The 16292-nt window shown below is 35.8% G+C and overlaps 2 protein-coding genes across 2 annotated transcripts; both read left to right on the top strand.

Moving 5' to 3' along the window:
* LOC107629429 (serine hydroxymethyltransferase 4) lies at positions 8912–11391 on the top strand. The gene is made up of 4 exons (XM_016332222.2): positions 8912–9672; positions 10046–10436; positions 10557–10658; positions 10870–11391. Exons 1-4 carry the CDS (start codon positions 8995–8997, stop codon positions 11112–11114), a joined length of 1416 nt encoding a protein of 471 aa, XP_016187708.1. The 5' UTR covers positions 8912–8994; the 3' UTR covers positions 11115–11391.
* Positions 12422–13161, top strand: LOC107629430. Its single transcript, XM_016332223.2, has one exon. It carries the CDS (start codon positions 12465–12467, stop codon positions 13014–13016), a length of 552 nt encoding a protein of 183 aa, XP_016187709.1. The 5' UTR covers positions 12422–12464; the 3' UTR covers positions 13017–13161.

The raw sequence follows: 16292 nt of genomic DNA, 5'->3' as shown, positions 1-16292 counted from the left end.
AATTAAAAGAAAGAGAAAGAAATGGAACAAGGGTAACAAAAAAAAAAGAGTGTGTATGTGTTGAGAAGTGGGAAGTATTGAGAAAAAATAAGGGAGAGAAGTTAAAAAAAATAATAATTAGATTATAAACATATTTTAGACATTTTAAGTTTTGAATGAAATTTCAATAAAATAAAATTTTAAATCAGATCTATTTGGGTTGGAAATACTTTGAATTGATTTTGAAAGAAAACAATAGAATTAAATTGAATTCTATCTAAATTAATTAATTTAATTAAGAGTAATTTTCTGCATATAAGTCATTTTTTATACAAGTCTTTATAAGTCATTTATATTTACATGTGCACGTTCTTTTTCGTGTCATTGCTGCACGTTCTTCTTCTTCTTCTTCTTCGTTATTTTTCTCTTTCGTTATCGTTGTCACCAACACCACCACCTCCTCCTCCTCTTTCTCCTTTTTTTTTCATTGGAATTTTTTCTCTTCCTTCTTTTTCCTCCTTCCCTTCCATCATCAGTTATCTCGTTGTTGAAGATAATGAATAATTCAGTTCAGATTGTCAATTGAACCAGAACGAAATTGATTATTGTTTTGAATCCAATCAAGTGGTTGAGGTGTGGTTCAATTCTAGTTAATTTTTTCGTTAGTAGTTTATGATTCTGTAGGTGAATAATGTTTCATCGTTGATGGTTTGAATTGAATGTAATGTAAAAATTATGCATTAAATAAAATATTTTTTTTGTATTTGTAACAAATTTGGGTGTAACACGAAGATATTGAGTATATTGTTTAACAATTTTTTGTGTATGTGTGCTAATAAATTTTGCATAATTCAAAACTATTCTTCTCCCTCCTCCTCATCTTCTGTTGCTTCTTCTTCTTCTTCTTCATCATTATCTTTTTTTTTTTCTTATTCATCTTCTCTTATTTATTTTACCTTCTAAAGTTTCTTCTTGTTTTACTCTTTTAACAAGAATAAAACAAAAAAAACCAAACAAAGAAAAAACACATAATGCTGCAAAATTACTTGGAAAATGATGAACTTACATTCATTCAACTAAAAGAAAGAAAGAAATAAAGAAAAAAAAAGAAGAAAAAATGTAGCAGTAGAGGAAATATTTTTATGTATTTGCAGCAAATTTGGGTGTAACACGAAGATATTCGAGTGTATTGTTTAAGAATTTTCGGTGTATGTGTGCTGATAAGTTCTACATAATTCAAAACTCTTCCTCTTTCTCCTCCTCATCTTCTGCTGCTTCTTCTTCTTCATCTTCTTATTTCATATTCTCATAATTCTTCTTAGGAGGAAAAAATCAAACAAATAAAAAAAATACATAATGTTGCAAAATCAATAGAAAGAAGTGGAGGGAAAAAATGCAGCAACAACAACAGTAATAAAAAAAATGACGATGAAAATGAAATACGTGAAAAAAAAAGAAGAGAAACATAAAAAAAAAGAGAAGAAGAAGAAAGAAGAGGAAGAGGAGGAGGAACGTAGGATACAAAAAAAAACATGATTTTCTATGCGCGTTATGTAAGTGATTTGTATGCCAAAAAGACTTATATATGTATAACAATACTCTTTAATTAATTTTGTTTTAAATACGGAAATTGAATTCTTTTTCCAACACGCAAAAATAAATTACTCATTTTGTTAATAAATTACGCAAAAAATAAAAAATATAATTTAACTAAAAATGTTATTAACGCTCAAGTTACTCATTTTATTAATTACTCATATCAAATTTAATATAAACGTTAAAGACTAAAATAATAAAGTAAAAACTCAGGTGTAGTTGACTTTACGTGAAGTTGATAACTGAGAACGGTTAAATAATTTGATTAAATTTTTATCTAATGGTTCTCGACTATCAACTTCACGTGAAGTTGACTGCAGTTGAGTTTCCACCAAATAATAATTTATCCAAACTATAAATTATAAAGCTGTATATGTACTTGGCCGTCACTCTTATCAAGGCCAACTTAGCTTCCATACGTGCATAGGGATTAATAAGTTCAATATATATTTCGGGTTCATTTCCTATTCTATATTCACTCAAATTAAGACCATGACCGACAATGTTGTGAACTTTGAATCAACAAATTGTAAATCCATTAAATAAAAACCATGTAAAGCTCCTATGGGAAATCAGTAGAAGTACAACTCAATACTCTCAAGTGTTGTTAATTCCCTCTCAGTCCTTGTCGGTTCTTTACTTCTTTTTGCCATGCCATAATTAGGGATCAGGGATTTATAACGTGACCGATCTTATACGTACCCAAGATATTTTAGTAATTTAATCATAATAATTATAAATATCTATGATCTATAATAATTAATAAAGAGAAATATTAGGACCAGCAACTTTTATGATTTGTACTCATCAAATAGCCACTAATGATGATTTTAATAGTGTAAAATTTTATTCAATGACTTATTTTTTTTTTGCTGATTATATACTGATCAAAATTCAACAAAATTGTTGGCCCTAAACTTTTTCGTTAATAAATTCATAAAGACATAATTATACGGCTGGAAGAGGTTCGTTATAGCAATATGCAGCTCAACTGCTGGCATTCCCATGTGCTTCTCTTGTCGGTTGTCTTGGGGATGAAAACTTTTACAACCACCGTCACAGATTTATAATCATAAATTCACAACAAACCATTATAATATATTTTTTAAGGAAAAAAAAAAGAAAAATAAAGGTAAAATCTTTCCTCAATTCTCTGATAAATTGTTTATATAATTATTTTCAAAAAATAATTAAGTAAATAAGAAAATAATAATAATAGCCTAGTTTACATACAGTTTAATTTAAAACCAATACCCTTGTAGTACTTTGATCCTAAAGTTGAGTTCTGCTAACATAACCTCATGGCCTAGATCTAGATGTTAATTAACTTGAGCCACGTCGTAATTATAAAAAATATCATGGATTTGAGGGGATTAGACATTAGGAACCGTATAAAGTAGGTTATAAATGAAGGAAATTGCCTGATAATGATAGGTAACATGAAAGGCTTACAGAATTTGGGACGTGCCAACCGCAAAGAACATTAATGAAAGACGATTACCAAGTAGATATTTACTATTTTGGCCTTCGCAATGTGCAAAGTTAGGTGGCTTATTTATTTATTTATTTTTGTTTAGGGGGTGTCTAATAATTTCATCACATTGAACATTTTAATTTGTTTATTAATTATTATAAATCATAAAATAATAATAAGCAGGTTGCTGGTAAGCAAGGTATGCCTGTAAAGTGGGAAGTCAACATTCTTAGAAGTTGGTATGAATTTTAGAATTCCTTTAATATCCTCTTTAAATTCCTGAATTCTTCTAAATCTGGACACATTGATTCATAAATTTAATTTGTTTCATTTTAAAAATTCTTTTACGTATGCGTCCGTATTAACCAGATCAGTACAATGGAAGTTACGTTTAATTTTTCCATGTCTGACAGACCCAAGTGAACATGAGGGATCGATATGTCTAGGTTTTGAAAATGTCATGAACTTAAATGTATTTTAAAATTTTTGAAGACTTAAATGTCTACGAATCAAAAGGTCAAAGACTTATTTATCATTTTTTCTAAAATTAAAGACAACTTAAATTTATTGTGGTGTGAATGTGATTTAATAACAATTTTTAATTTTTGTTCTGATATTATATAAAAAATTAAACGAATCTAACTTATACTAAAAATGAATTTAAAAGGTAAAAATTGTCTTATATTTATAAAAATGATTAGGTTTTTAATTTTAGACCATGTGAAATTTAAAAGTATTATTTAGTGGTTCCAAATCGTACTCATGTACCACGTAGAGGATATAACAATTCCCATATTAGTGAAGCCAAGTGTGAGAACTGAGAAAGGGAATGCGTCAGCATTAGTGGGAGTAGGAGGGGGGTTGGTGCCAAATAAAATTTCTATGTTGCCCTCACCAACTCCAATGCCACCAACAACTATGAGAAATTGAGAACTAATTAACTAAAGATAGAAGCAAGCTTGGAACCAATTCTTACAAGGACATGCATCCCATTGAAATGGATATATATCACATTCATAATTTCAGTCAAATCATGAAGTTGATGCCTGCAATATAATTGCAATAAGCTAAGACTTTTTAATGTATGCACACTAGCTAGCTCCAAACTTCTAACTTCTAATGAAAATTAATCAAATCATGCCATGCTTTTTAGATAATCAAAGCTAATGACAATGATTTAATTTGCAGCTCAAACTTTGTAAATTCTGAGTGTGAGAGTTTGCAGCTACCTTGGCTTTTCAACCGGAGAAATATAATGATGTTTGTATGTCCACCTTTCAATTTTAAACATCAAATTAAATGTACTCTTTCTTCTTTATTTAAATAGGATTTGTGGAAGCCAATGAATTATAACTCAAATGACATAATTTTTTCATATGTAATATTCTGTGATAGCAAGGTGATGTATTTTTTTCTATTGTAAATATATTTTTTTTAATTTTAATTATAAAAGTTGACCTTCATATTGAAAAGTTTATAAAATTGATTAAAAAAATTCAAAACTATAAATTTGAGGATTAAATTTATATTTGAATTGTTGATATCTGACTTCATACACAGTGAAATATACTAAGTCTTAATAACACTAAAAAATACAATTGTTAGTCTAATATTAAAATTGAAATGTGTTATTTTCTCATGTGTTCTATAAAGAACTTAGGCGAAAATTTATAGAGAATTTCTTCACGTGATAAAATTTGTAGAGAAAAGTATATGTTATTGTTACCAACTAAAAAGTTGGATACAGATTCCACTTGATGTGTTTTTGTTCCAAAACAATAGTGGGAACCGTTTTTATAATAATTCCAATGCTTTAAATCAAAACATGAGCGTTCAGAGAGGAGTTAAACTCCAAAATGGTCGTTTAGATTGGTGTCGTGCACTAAAATCGTCCTTGAGATTTCAATTGTACTAATTATGTTCCTGAAATTGAAAAAAGTGCACCATATTAATCCTTGACCTATTTTCCATTAGCGATGTGATGACATGGCATGATGATGTAGACTATAAGTGACACGTGTCACTTTATGATTTGGTCACGTATAATGGTATGATGATGTGGTGACCAGTGACACGTGGCATGCTTACGTGGATGGTTGTGTCACGTGTCACAATGTTATTTGGCCACGTGTCGCAACCGTATTCGTCCACGTGTCATCCATTATGTCATCGTTGTATATACACCAAATTAGTCCCTCACTTTGCATTATGTTACTCATTTTAGTCCCTGAAATTGAATGTTGTGCACCAAACTAGTTCCTTCACCAGTTTTTTCTCATTTTTTTTCTATAAATTCAAAATTCTCAATATTTTTGAATGCATTAATTTCAATTCTATTTTTTCACATGTTCTTCAAATAAAAGTGATTTTATAAAATATTTTTCTCTTACGAATACCCTAACCACCAACTTAGAGTTGACGTGAAGGGTTTTCAAGCACCTTCACTACCATCTCTGACCTCTTTCAGTACTTTTATAAAATATTTTTTTTCTTGCGGATGCCCCCTAATAACCGCCGTCTTGGAGTTGACGTGAAGGCATTTCAAGCTTCCCTCATTACCATCTCCGACCTCTTTCGTCTAGACTGCAGAGGTTAAAGATGGTAGTGAGGGTGCTTGAAGTGCCTTCAATCTAGCTCATTTACACATAACAAAAACGTGTATTTCATAAGAAAAAAATATTTTAATTATTAATTTATTGTTAAAAACACATATTTTTTTATGAAAAAATGTGTCTAATCAATCATATAATTATTTTTTTTATAATAACATACTTATATATTACAAAATTTATAATAACATACTTATATATTTTTTACAAAATGCATCAGGAATGACATCTTCAGGTACCTCCTCCTGTCGGGCGTACTCAGATTGCTCGTCTCACAACTGCTGGTCTCCGTCCTGATGAGGATTCCCATTGTCCCTACGGGCGTGCTGACCACATGCCTACCGTGTTGGTCTTCGAACATCATCGCGAAGTCGCCTCCTCGCCTGTTGCCTCCGATCTGGGGCATCCGGCGGTAACTGTATCTCATCTCTGTGACCAGGGGATGCAGGGAGTATATCGGCCGGTGGGGCTGCTCCTCTAGAATTGGCCAGGATGTCATCACCGGAAAGATATCTCCCTCTGCAGGCCTGCTGCCACTAGGTGAGGTACTTCTGTGTCGGGCGAAGATCCGGATGACCGTCGATGGTAACCAAGTGTTGTGCCTGGTAACGGCCCTTGAATAGGTCGTACCAGTAAGATGCTCGTTTGGCCACCAGGTGTCATCTCCCCTAGTCGTCTTGAAGAGATACTCATCGACGTTTACTGGGTCTGCTGGCCTGTGCTGCTGTCCCCTAGCTGCCTCTTCACCCTGTCAATGTGATGGAACTCGACAAAGTGAATGCAGACAATAGGGACGACAGCCCTCCATGTATAAAGCTCCGCGTCAGTCATGAGCCAGTCCAGCGCAATCAGACGTAACTCCTGCATCGTCGTACGGTGTAAAGCAAAACTGTTTTAAAAACATTTAGTGACTTTCGTTAATTAAACGATATAGCAATGGTAGATTGAAAAAAAATACATAAATCATACTCTATCATACCTGCTCAAATGTCAGTGCATCGATACGACGACGCAAACTCAATATCCTGCCATCATGCGATATCTGCTTTGCTGCGCTAGCCCTGCCAACCTACACAGATCAAAGATAGTTTTACAAATTCTCATTAGTTATATTCCAATATATATTACGTGTATACTATATGGTAATTAACAAATTAATTACAACTTTCATATACCTGGAAGCAAGTGGGAACCTGACGACGTCGTAACACGCTGGACTAAAGCACGGGAATCTATGGTAGATCCACAATACAAGAAGTGGCATACACTCCACAATGTCCGTCACATTACGGGTTACCGCCGTGCACAATAAGTGGTAGGTATGGCAGAGAAGTGTAGACCCCCGTGACAACTGACTACATGATTAAAATCCTCTAGCAATGGCAGCCATCTCAAGGACACAAGTGTAGCCGACTTGTCCGTGAACAGAAAGCCCCCAATTAGCATCATCAGGTAGCATCGGGCACACTGTCGGAGAGTCTCCAGGGCTGTCCCATCAGGAATATGTGCCACTCGGTCCCTAAGCCACGTTATCCTGACTGCAAACACCTGCTTCCTTCCCTCATGAAGTGGTGGCAGCTTGGCGCCCAATAAATCCTCAATCCACTCCCATATCGGGTGCTGGTGCCACCGCTGAAAGTCTCTGGTACAACCTCCAACGGGCTCTCCGGTAGTGCACAATCCAGTATAGTAGGCAACATCCTTAAGCGTAATGCTGGCCTCACCCCACGGAAGGTTGAACGTATAGGTCTCCGGCCTCCACCACTTGACAAATGCAAAGATCAAGCAACCGTCAAATATAAAATTCCTCAACCGTACTGCATGCTCAAATCCAGCCTCCCTTATATAGGGAAGCATGATGGGTGGCGGAGGGAGACCTAGTGTCACACAGGGGGCAAAAGTAACCGTGGTCGCTGCAATTTTCAAAACAGATAACTACTGCATATTAGTTACATCTAAACCATTAATTGTCCTTAAATAGTACTACAACTTATAATACACTTACCTATGCATTTACATTAAATGTAACAGATATATATTTCTATGTCACTAAAGACTAACACCCTAAACGTATTAGAAGATAATCATATAAATCTACAAATATTAAACCTATTAAACACTAACCTTAAAGTCCAACGCTCTGGCTACGTGCCAAGTGTCATTCAGTCTATTAATGTCTCCCGTGCGAACATATACTCGGGGAGCCATAGCTCGTGAAGAAACTTGCTTTCACACGTGCGGAAGCTCAAAAGTTTGAAAAAACTCCCTCTAATCCACGCACTTATTGGATGCTGTGGTTTATATACGCCATCGCGCATATCTCGAATGCATTGCCCTAAATCAGCATACATGCGCGTATCTCGGATGCACTGAGTTAAAGCAGATTACACGCATATCTCGGATGCAGTGTATTCGATATACGGTCTACATCTGAGATATGACTGGTACGCCCCGTCTCACAGAATAGAGTCAGTGCATCAGGGATATGTTCATTTTTTAGTTTCTCCCACTGTATTCGAGATGTGACTAGAAACGTATTTTAGTAAATACTTGTACGTTTATTTAAATCGGTAAATATTATATTTATTTAATTTAAATAAAAAAATTCAAAATATATATATATATTTTTTGGTGACTTCGATTAAATATATATGCTTTGGTTAGTTTTATTCTTTATGCTTTTAATTATTTTAAACAATAGCAATTCTAATTGCAATTGGTACTAAGGTTCATTATTTTGATTATTTATTTATGCCATTATATATTATGTTCTTCCAAGTTCCAACCGTTAATGATCCGAGAGATATGTCTCGTTGAGGTAGATATATACCAGGGTAGATATAGTCAACCAAAAAAAAATAAATAAATAAATACCATGGTAGATATGTAGATTGAGGAGCCACGATAATTTTTTTTATATGTATTTTTAATTTGATAAGATAATAATAAATTCATTATAAATTTAAATTTTATTTAAAAGTTTATTATTAGTTAATAAATTATTATATATACAAAATAAAATTCAAATTTTCAATATATATTTAAAAAAGTTAAAAAAGTTGTGACCGGTAAATTCAACGTCCTCATCAGTAGAGCCCTTGACTGTAGGCAGCATGCTAAAGTGAGCTCAGGGCCTCAGGCCGAGTAGGCAATTACCAACCACCACCCAACAAAAAAGCAATCGCCAAGCGAGCAAAGGGTAGAGAAGTACTTTCACATGACCGAGGAATCTCTTTTTAAAGCGCCACGAATCACACTTCTGTCCGACACTCACCACAACAGCACTAACCGCTTCTTCCCTCTCTTCCCTCTCATTCACACATCAGAGATTCAATCATGGATCCCGTGAACGTTTGGGGTAACACGCCCTTGGCCACCGTCGACCCTGAGATCTACGACCTCATTGAGAAGGAGAAGCGCCGCCAGAGCCACGGCATCGAGCTCATCGCCTCCGAGAATTTCACCTCCTTCGCCGTCATCGAGGCCCTTGGCAGCGCCCTCACCAACAAATACTCCGAGGGCCTCCCCGGCAACCGTTACTACGGCGGCAATGAGTACATCGACGAGATCGAGAATCTCTGCCGCTCACGCGCCCTCCAGGCCTTCCACCTCGACCCTCAGTCTTGGGGCGTTAACGTCCAGCCTTACTCCGGGTCCCCCGCCAATTTCGCCGCCTACACTGCCGTCCTCCAGCCACATGACCGCATCATGGGGCTTGACCTCCCTTCCGGCGGTCACCTTACCCACGGTTACTACACCTCCGGTGGGAAGAAGATCTCTGCGACTTCCATTTACTTTGAGAGTTTGCCTTACAAGGTGAACAACACCACTGGATACATTGATTACGATAGGCTGGAGGAGAAGGCCTTGGATTTCAGGCCTAAGTTGATTATCTGCGGTGGTAGTGCGTATCCTAGGGATTGGGATTACAAGAGGTTCAGAGAGGTTGCTGATAAGGTCGGTTCGCTTTTGCTCTGTGACATGGCTCACTTCAGTGGCCTTGTTGCTGCTCAGGTATCATTCATTTCCATTTCTCTCATTTTTAACTTATTATTTCTTTTTTTAGTCGTCGTTTGTATTTGTAAATGCTTAGGGTAGGTGGATCTGGCTTGTTTTGTGCTTTTGGATTTGAGATCTGGATTTGTTTATCGACATGCATGACCTGATGGAAATGAATCTTAACACTATTCGCTCATCCCTGATTTGCATGATAATTTATGGAAGTGTTGATTGAATGTCAAAATATGATTCATAATAGGAATATTATACTGTCGGTAGATGCATGCAATGTGATTGAATGGAAAAGCGTAAAACTTTTGATTTTTGATACTATTAAGTGCATAAAAATGGAACTCATTATTAATCTACATTTTTTGGGTGTGTGTAGGAAGTTAATAACCCATTCGAGTACTGTGATATTGTGACAACAACCACCCACAAGAGCTTGAGGGGGCCTCGGGCGGGTATGATCTTCTTCAGGAAGGGACCTAAGCCACCCAAGAAGGGGCAGCCTGAGAATGCGGTTTATGATTTCGAGGACAAGATCAACTTCTCTGTCTTCCCTTCCCTTCAGGGTGGTCCTCACAACCACCAGATCGGTGCCCTTGCTGTTGCATTGAAACAGGCCATGTCACCTGGGTTCAAGGCCTATGCTAAGCAAGTTAAGGCCAATGCGGCCGCCCTTGGGAAGTTCTTGATGGGCAAGGGATACAGTCTTGTCACCAGCGGAACTGAGAACCATCTTGTCTTGTGGGATCTCCGCCCTCTTGGATTGACTGGTAAAGGATGTCTCACTCCTGAATTTTAAAATGCACATTTCCTAGCTCACTTTGTTTATATTCTTCATCAATTTGTTTAACACTTAAAATTAATTTCATTGCTGTTTGATGTTGTCACAGGCAACAAGGTGGAGAAACTATGTGATCTCTGCAACATAACTGTGAACAAGAATGCCGTTTTTGGTGATAGCAGTGCCTTGGCTCCTGGAGGAGTGCGTATTGGTAAGAAGCTTCTGAATATTTACTATGGGAATGAAATTTCTAAATGCATTGATTATGTTTAGAGGCATTTTAGAAAGTTATTTGGAAGGAGTAAGGTGTTAAATTGAGGTTGTGTTTTAACTTTGTTTGTGTCTGATATTGCTGTTGTTTTGTTATCTTGTTTCTGCATTTTGCATGAGTACTTGACAGGAGTTTCATTTTTTTGTAACAGGTGCCCCTGCCATGACTTCTAGAGGTTTGGTTGAGAAGGACTTTGAGCAGATTGGAGAGTTCCTTCACCGGGCTGTGACGATCACTTTGGAGGTTCAGAAGGAGTATGGCAAACTCTTGAAAGATTTCAACAAGGGTTTGGAGAACAACAAGGCTATTGAACAGCTCAAAGCAGATGTTGAGAAGTTCGCTGCCTCATTTGACATGCCTGGCTTCCTTATGTCCGAGATGAAATATAAGGATTAGGTTGAGTCACCACTCTCTACACGCCAATGTCTCACTAAAATGTTCGGGGGATGACGGTGAAATGGATAAAAAAGAAAACAAGTTTCTTCGTTTGGAGGGGGGTTTTCACGTAGATTGTTTATCGAGATGGTATTTCAATTCAAAAGTTCTGTTTTGTCATCTTTTTTGTGTGTGTTATAGCCAGGTATCATATTTTTCTTAATAACAATCGAGATGTAATACATGTAATATTTTCTTTTCCCTGAGAAGCTAGTAGTATGTTCCATGATTTCGTTCACACATATTGTTGCACTGCATACAAGAAACTTATTACTCTAAATTGTTAATAAAAATCCAATCAACAATCACATGTTTTTGCATCGGCTAATTAATTATGTATAACAAACAATATGTCACTCTGTCAAGTGAAGGATGAAGTATGCTTGATGGGGAAAAGAGAATTCTGTGATCTGCGAGCCAGGAGCTACTACCGACATGATTGATACTAAAATTTACCAATAAACGAAGTTTCCATTCAAATATCCAAGATTCTTAATTGAAGTTGGAAAGTGAATGACCCGCTGTAGTGCGGACATTGAGAATTCAAGAATGGAATAGTACATCATTTTTGTGTTTTGAGATCCCTATAATTAAGGCCCATTGAGTAATCCGTAAAGTGCAGAACAGCACTCCCAACTACAACCAGTTGCGCTCTATACAGATCCAAAGCTCTTGTGCCTCCACGTCTAATAATTCTTTTTGGTCTTTAGCAAAACGTAAAGTTAACTCAATTTTTTTCCTTAAAAAAAAAAGTAAAAAACTGAATTTTTTAAATACAAAGTTAAGTACATTGTAGGCACAATTTTATTCTCATTTGAAGAACAAACCATGACCCGAGTTTGTAAAAGGCTAAAAGCCAAGCCTACTAGCTGCTCCTGCCTAATTGACGCTCTGTTTCCTCTGTTTTTTTTTTTAAATAAAAATAAACAGGCCCTAGGGAGAAAAACATTGGTGGGGGAGAAAAATTAATCTAGTGAAATACCAAAACTTAAAAATTTTATATTATTATACTCTTAAAATATACGTTTAAAAAAAGTTAATTAAATTATTTTTAATAAATAAATACAAGTTACAACAATAATAATATTTAATATCAAACATATGGACACAAAAGTGAGGGATTCCTTGTGTGTGTTTCCATAAAACTATCCGTTACATGCAACTCCGTCCACTTCCCCAACGGTCACATACTCAAAATTGCCTTCCATCTAAGCAAACTCTGAGAAATTAAATGACCGTTTAGATCCATGCATCTATATAATTAGCATCGCCATTCATCTTGAATCTCGAAGCACAATTTCTTACATAGAAATGGGGTTGTCCATAGAGAAAGAGTCAATGAGTCAAAAGCACTATCATATCCACAAGCTTTTCTTGTTCTGCAACTACATACTCCTTGGCGCAGCCTCCAGTTGCATCTTCCTCACCCTCTCTCTCCGCCTCTTCCCCTCCCTCTGCGGCTTCTTCTTGATCCTCCTCCACGCGTTCACCATCGCAGGCGCTGTGTCTGGCTGCGCCGCCGTTTCTGGAGATGCTAACCGCTGGTACTCTGCTCACATGGTGGCCACCGTGCTAACCGCCATATTCCAGGGATCTATTTCGGTGCTAATATTCACGAGAACTGGGGACTTTCTTGTGCAGTTGAATTCATACGTGAGGGAAGATGATGCCTCGGTGATCCTCAAACTTGGTGGGGGCCTTGCTGCTTTGATATTCTGCTTGGAATGGGTGGTCCTCACTCTTGCGTTTTTCTTGAAGTACTACTCTTATGTCGAAGGAAGTGATGGTGTTGCTGCCAGGAGAACTGCCAAGGTTCAGGGCCATGATGATTTGAAGGATTGGCCATGGCCTTTCCAAGTTTGAATCTTGTTCTTATTATTATTCTTTTGTTTCTTGGTTCTTTGAATGAAAGAAAGGGGCATCCTTGTCCCAGTTTGACAAATATTTATATATTTCTATAAGTATTCAGAATACAATGAAAAGAAAGGATCATTCTTGATTATGCTTACCGATTCCTCAAATTCAGAATAAGTATTCTTGCTCATTCTGTGTGAAGAAGATTTAATGGAACCAGCAGAGATTTAAGACACTTCATCACTTAATGTAAGTATACCCACACTTAATTGGTCATAGGATCACTCACTCATATAAATGAATGACGCTATCATATTTTTTATCTCTCAAACTCACTAACACTCTTAATAATTAGGAGAGAATTTTTTGAAATAACGGTGTAAGCACTAGTTGTTATAATTCAAGAAACATGTAAAAACTTTGACTAGTTAATTCCTTGTTCAATTTTGCTTCAAATTCTTAATCATCAATCTTAAAGCTTCCAATTCATGATTCTTCATTCTTCTAACATGAAGATAATGAGTGCAACTTGTATTCAATTCCAATTCAATTTGATTTTGAACTTCTTCAATGTTCTAATATGTTGTAGTTGTACTACTTTTTTGAATATTTTTTATTTAATTTTTTAACATTGACTCCTTTAAATCAAGTTTGTAGAGTTTATCATTCCAAACATCTTCTTCAACTTGCAAAATAACTCGGTCTTTAATGGCTTTGTAAATATATCTACAACTTGTTTTCCAGTTAGACAGTACTCGATCACAACTTCTTTCTTATTTACCAATTCTCTAATTTTATGAACCCGAATATCAATATGCTTGGATCTTCCATGAAATACTGGATTTTTGCAAAGTGCAATAGCTGACTTGTTATCACAAAATATTTTTGTTAGAGTACTTTGTTTCTCATTCAATACGTCAAGAATTCTTCTTAGCCAAACTGCTTGCGTTGCACAATTTGCTGTTGCTATATATTCTGCTTCTGCTGTAGAGAGTGCTACTACTGGTTGCTTCTTTAATGACCATGAAATTGCACCAAAACCAAGATGAAATACAAATCCTGAAGTACTTTTTCTTGTTTCTTTGATATATCGAAGAATCTCTTTTGCCGCTTGCAAATAGTTGGTACAAGGTTCCTCCATGAATATGCTAAGCAAACCAACTCCAAACACAATATTTGGTCTAGTCGCAGTCAAGTACCTTAGACTTTCAATCAAACTTTTGTAATATGTAGGATTTACTGCTCTTCCTTTATCTTCTCTTAGTAACTTGAAATTCTCTTCGATTGGAGTAGGAACTGGCTTTAAGTGTTCCATTTGAAATTTTTTTAAAATATAATTTGTATATTTCTTTGAACCACTTCAATGCCAAAAAAGTAATACATCAAGCCCATATCTGTCATTTCAAAGTGCTTTATCATAGCCTTCCTGAATTCTACAATTATCTTTAAAATTGTTCCCAGTAAAGATCAAATCATCAACATAAAGACACACAAACAAGATATTTCCAGGTTCAACGAACTTGATATAAAGAATATGCTCAAACGGACATCCTCTAAAACCATTCTCAATGAAATAAGAATCAATCTTCTTGTACCATGCTATTGGTGCTTGCTTCAACCTGTAGTCCTGTACAAAGCTTTCTTCAATTTGTAAACTTTATCTTCTTTTTCAAGAACTTCATATCCTGCAGGTTGCTCAACATACACTTCTTCTTCTAAAGTGCCATTTAGAAATGCAAACTTAACATCCATTTGATGTATCTTTCACTTATTTTGAGCCGAGAGTGAAATAATTATACGAATAGTGTCTAATCTTGCAACAGGAGCAAATACTTTAAAATAATCGATACTTGACTTTTGTTTGTATCCCTTAACAACTAATCTTGCTTTGAAACGATTAACTTCACCACTGGGTTTGTACTTAGTCTTGTAAACCCACTTTACTCCAATCGGCTTCTTATCTGCTGGTAAATCTGTCAGCTCTCATGTGTCATTCTTCTCAATGGCATGAATCTCCTCATCCATTGCTTTCTTCCAAGTGTTGTCTTTAGAGGCTTCTTCAAAGTTTAATGGCTCACAATATGAAAATAGAGCAAAGTTTATGATTTCTTCATCGGACAGATCATTGTCATTGCCAACTTCATGATCTGCTAATCTAGCAGGTAGTCTCCGCTCTCTTTGTGATCTTCTAGATGATTCTGGTTGTTTGGTTGTGTCTGGTTGCCTTTCTTCTACTTCATCACATGTATTTGGAATTATAGCCAGCTGATTTTTTGTCTTTGTGTTCCAGTCCCACATGTCTTTCTCGTCGAACGTCACGTCTCTGCTAATGATTACTTTCTTTGTTTCTGGATTGTACAACTTGTGTGCTTTTGAGTCTGTGCTATAGCCAATAAAGACACACTTCTCATCTTTGTCATCTAACTTCTTCCTTAATTGATCTGGTACGTGAGTATAAGCAATACACCCAAAGACTCTGAAATGATGGATGAAAGGCCGCTTTCCACTCCAAGCTTCCTCTGGAGTTTTATCACGAACACTCTTTGTTGGACACCTATTTAAAATATGAACTGTTGTTGCGGCTGCTTCTGCCCAAAACTCTTTAGGCATTTGTTTTGACTTGAGCATGCATCTGACCATATCCATGATGGTTCTGTTCTTTCTTTCAGCAACTCCATTTTGTTGAGGAATATATCTAGTTGTTAGTTGGTGTTAAATTTCGTGTTGCTTAAAGTATTCTGAACACGCAAGATATTCTGTTACACTGTCTGTTCTGAGAATTTTGATTTTATAGCCACTTTATTTTTCGACAAACACCTTGAATGTCTTAAAGACATCACATGCTTCCGATTTATGATTCAGAAAGTATACCCATGTATATCTACTAAAATCATCAATAAAAGTGATAAAGTACCTGCTACCACCATTACTTGGAACTTCTACAGAACAGAGATCTGAATGTACAATTTCAAGAAATCTTCTAGCTCTCCATGACTTTCCTATAGGGAATGGATCTCTGTGTTTCTTTCTCAGTTGACAAATATCACAAACACAATTGGGAATATGAATCCATGGTAGGCCAGAAACAAGTCCTTTCCTTGACAGGTAGTTTAGGCCAGAAAAATAAAAATGTCCAAACCGCATGTGCCACAACCAGTTATCATCAAGTATCACAGAGCTCATGCAAGAGGGATTAACATGTTGAATTTTTAACGGAAATATTCTGTTTGAAGTCATCTTTACTTTATCAATGAACCTTCTATTGTTATCAAATACAGTGCAATA

Source organism: Arachis ipaensis, chromosome B03, assembly GCF_000816755.2.
Source record: "Arachis ipaensis cultivar K30076 chromosome B03, Araip1.1, whole genome shotgun sequence".
Lineage (NCBI taxonomy): Eukaryota > Viridiplantae > Streptophyta > Magnoliopsida > Fabales > Fabaceae > Arachis > Arachis ipaensis.
Note: the sequence above shows the minus strand (reverse complement) of the source record. Positions and strands in the feature narration are given on the sequence as shown.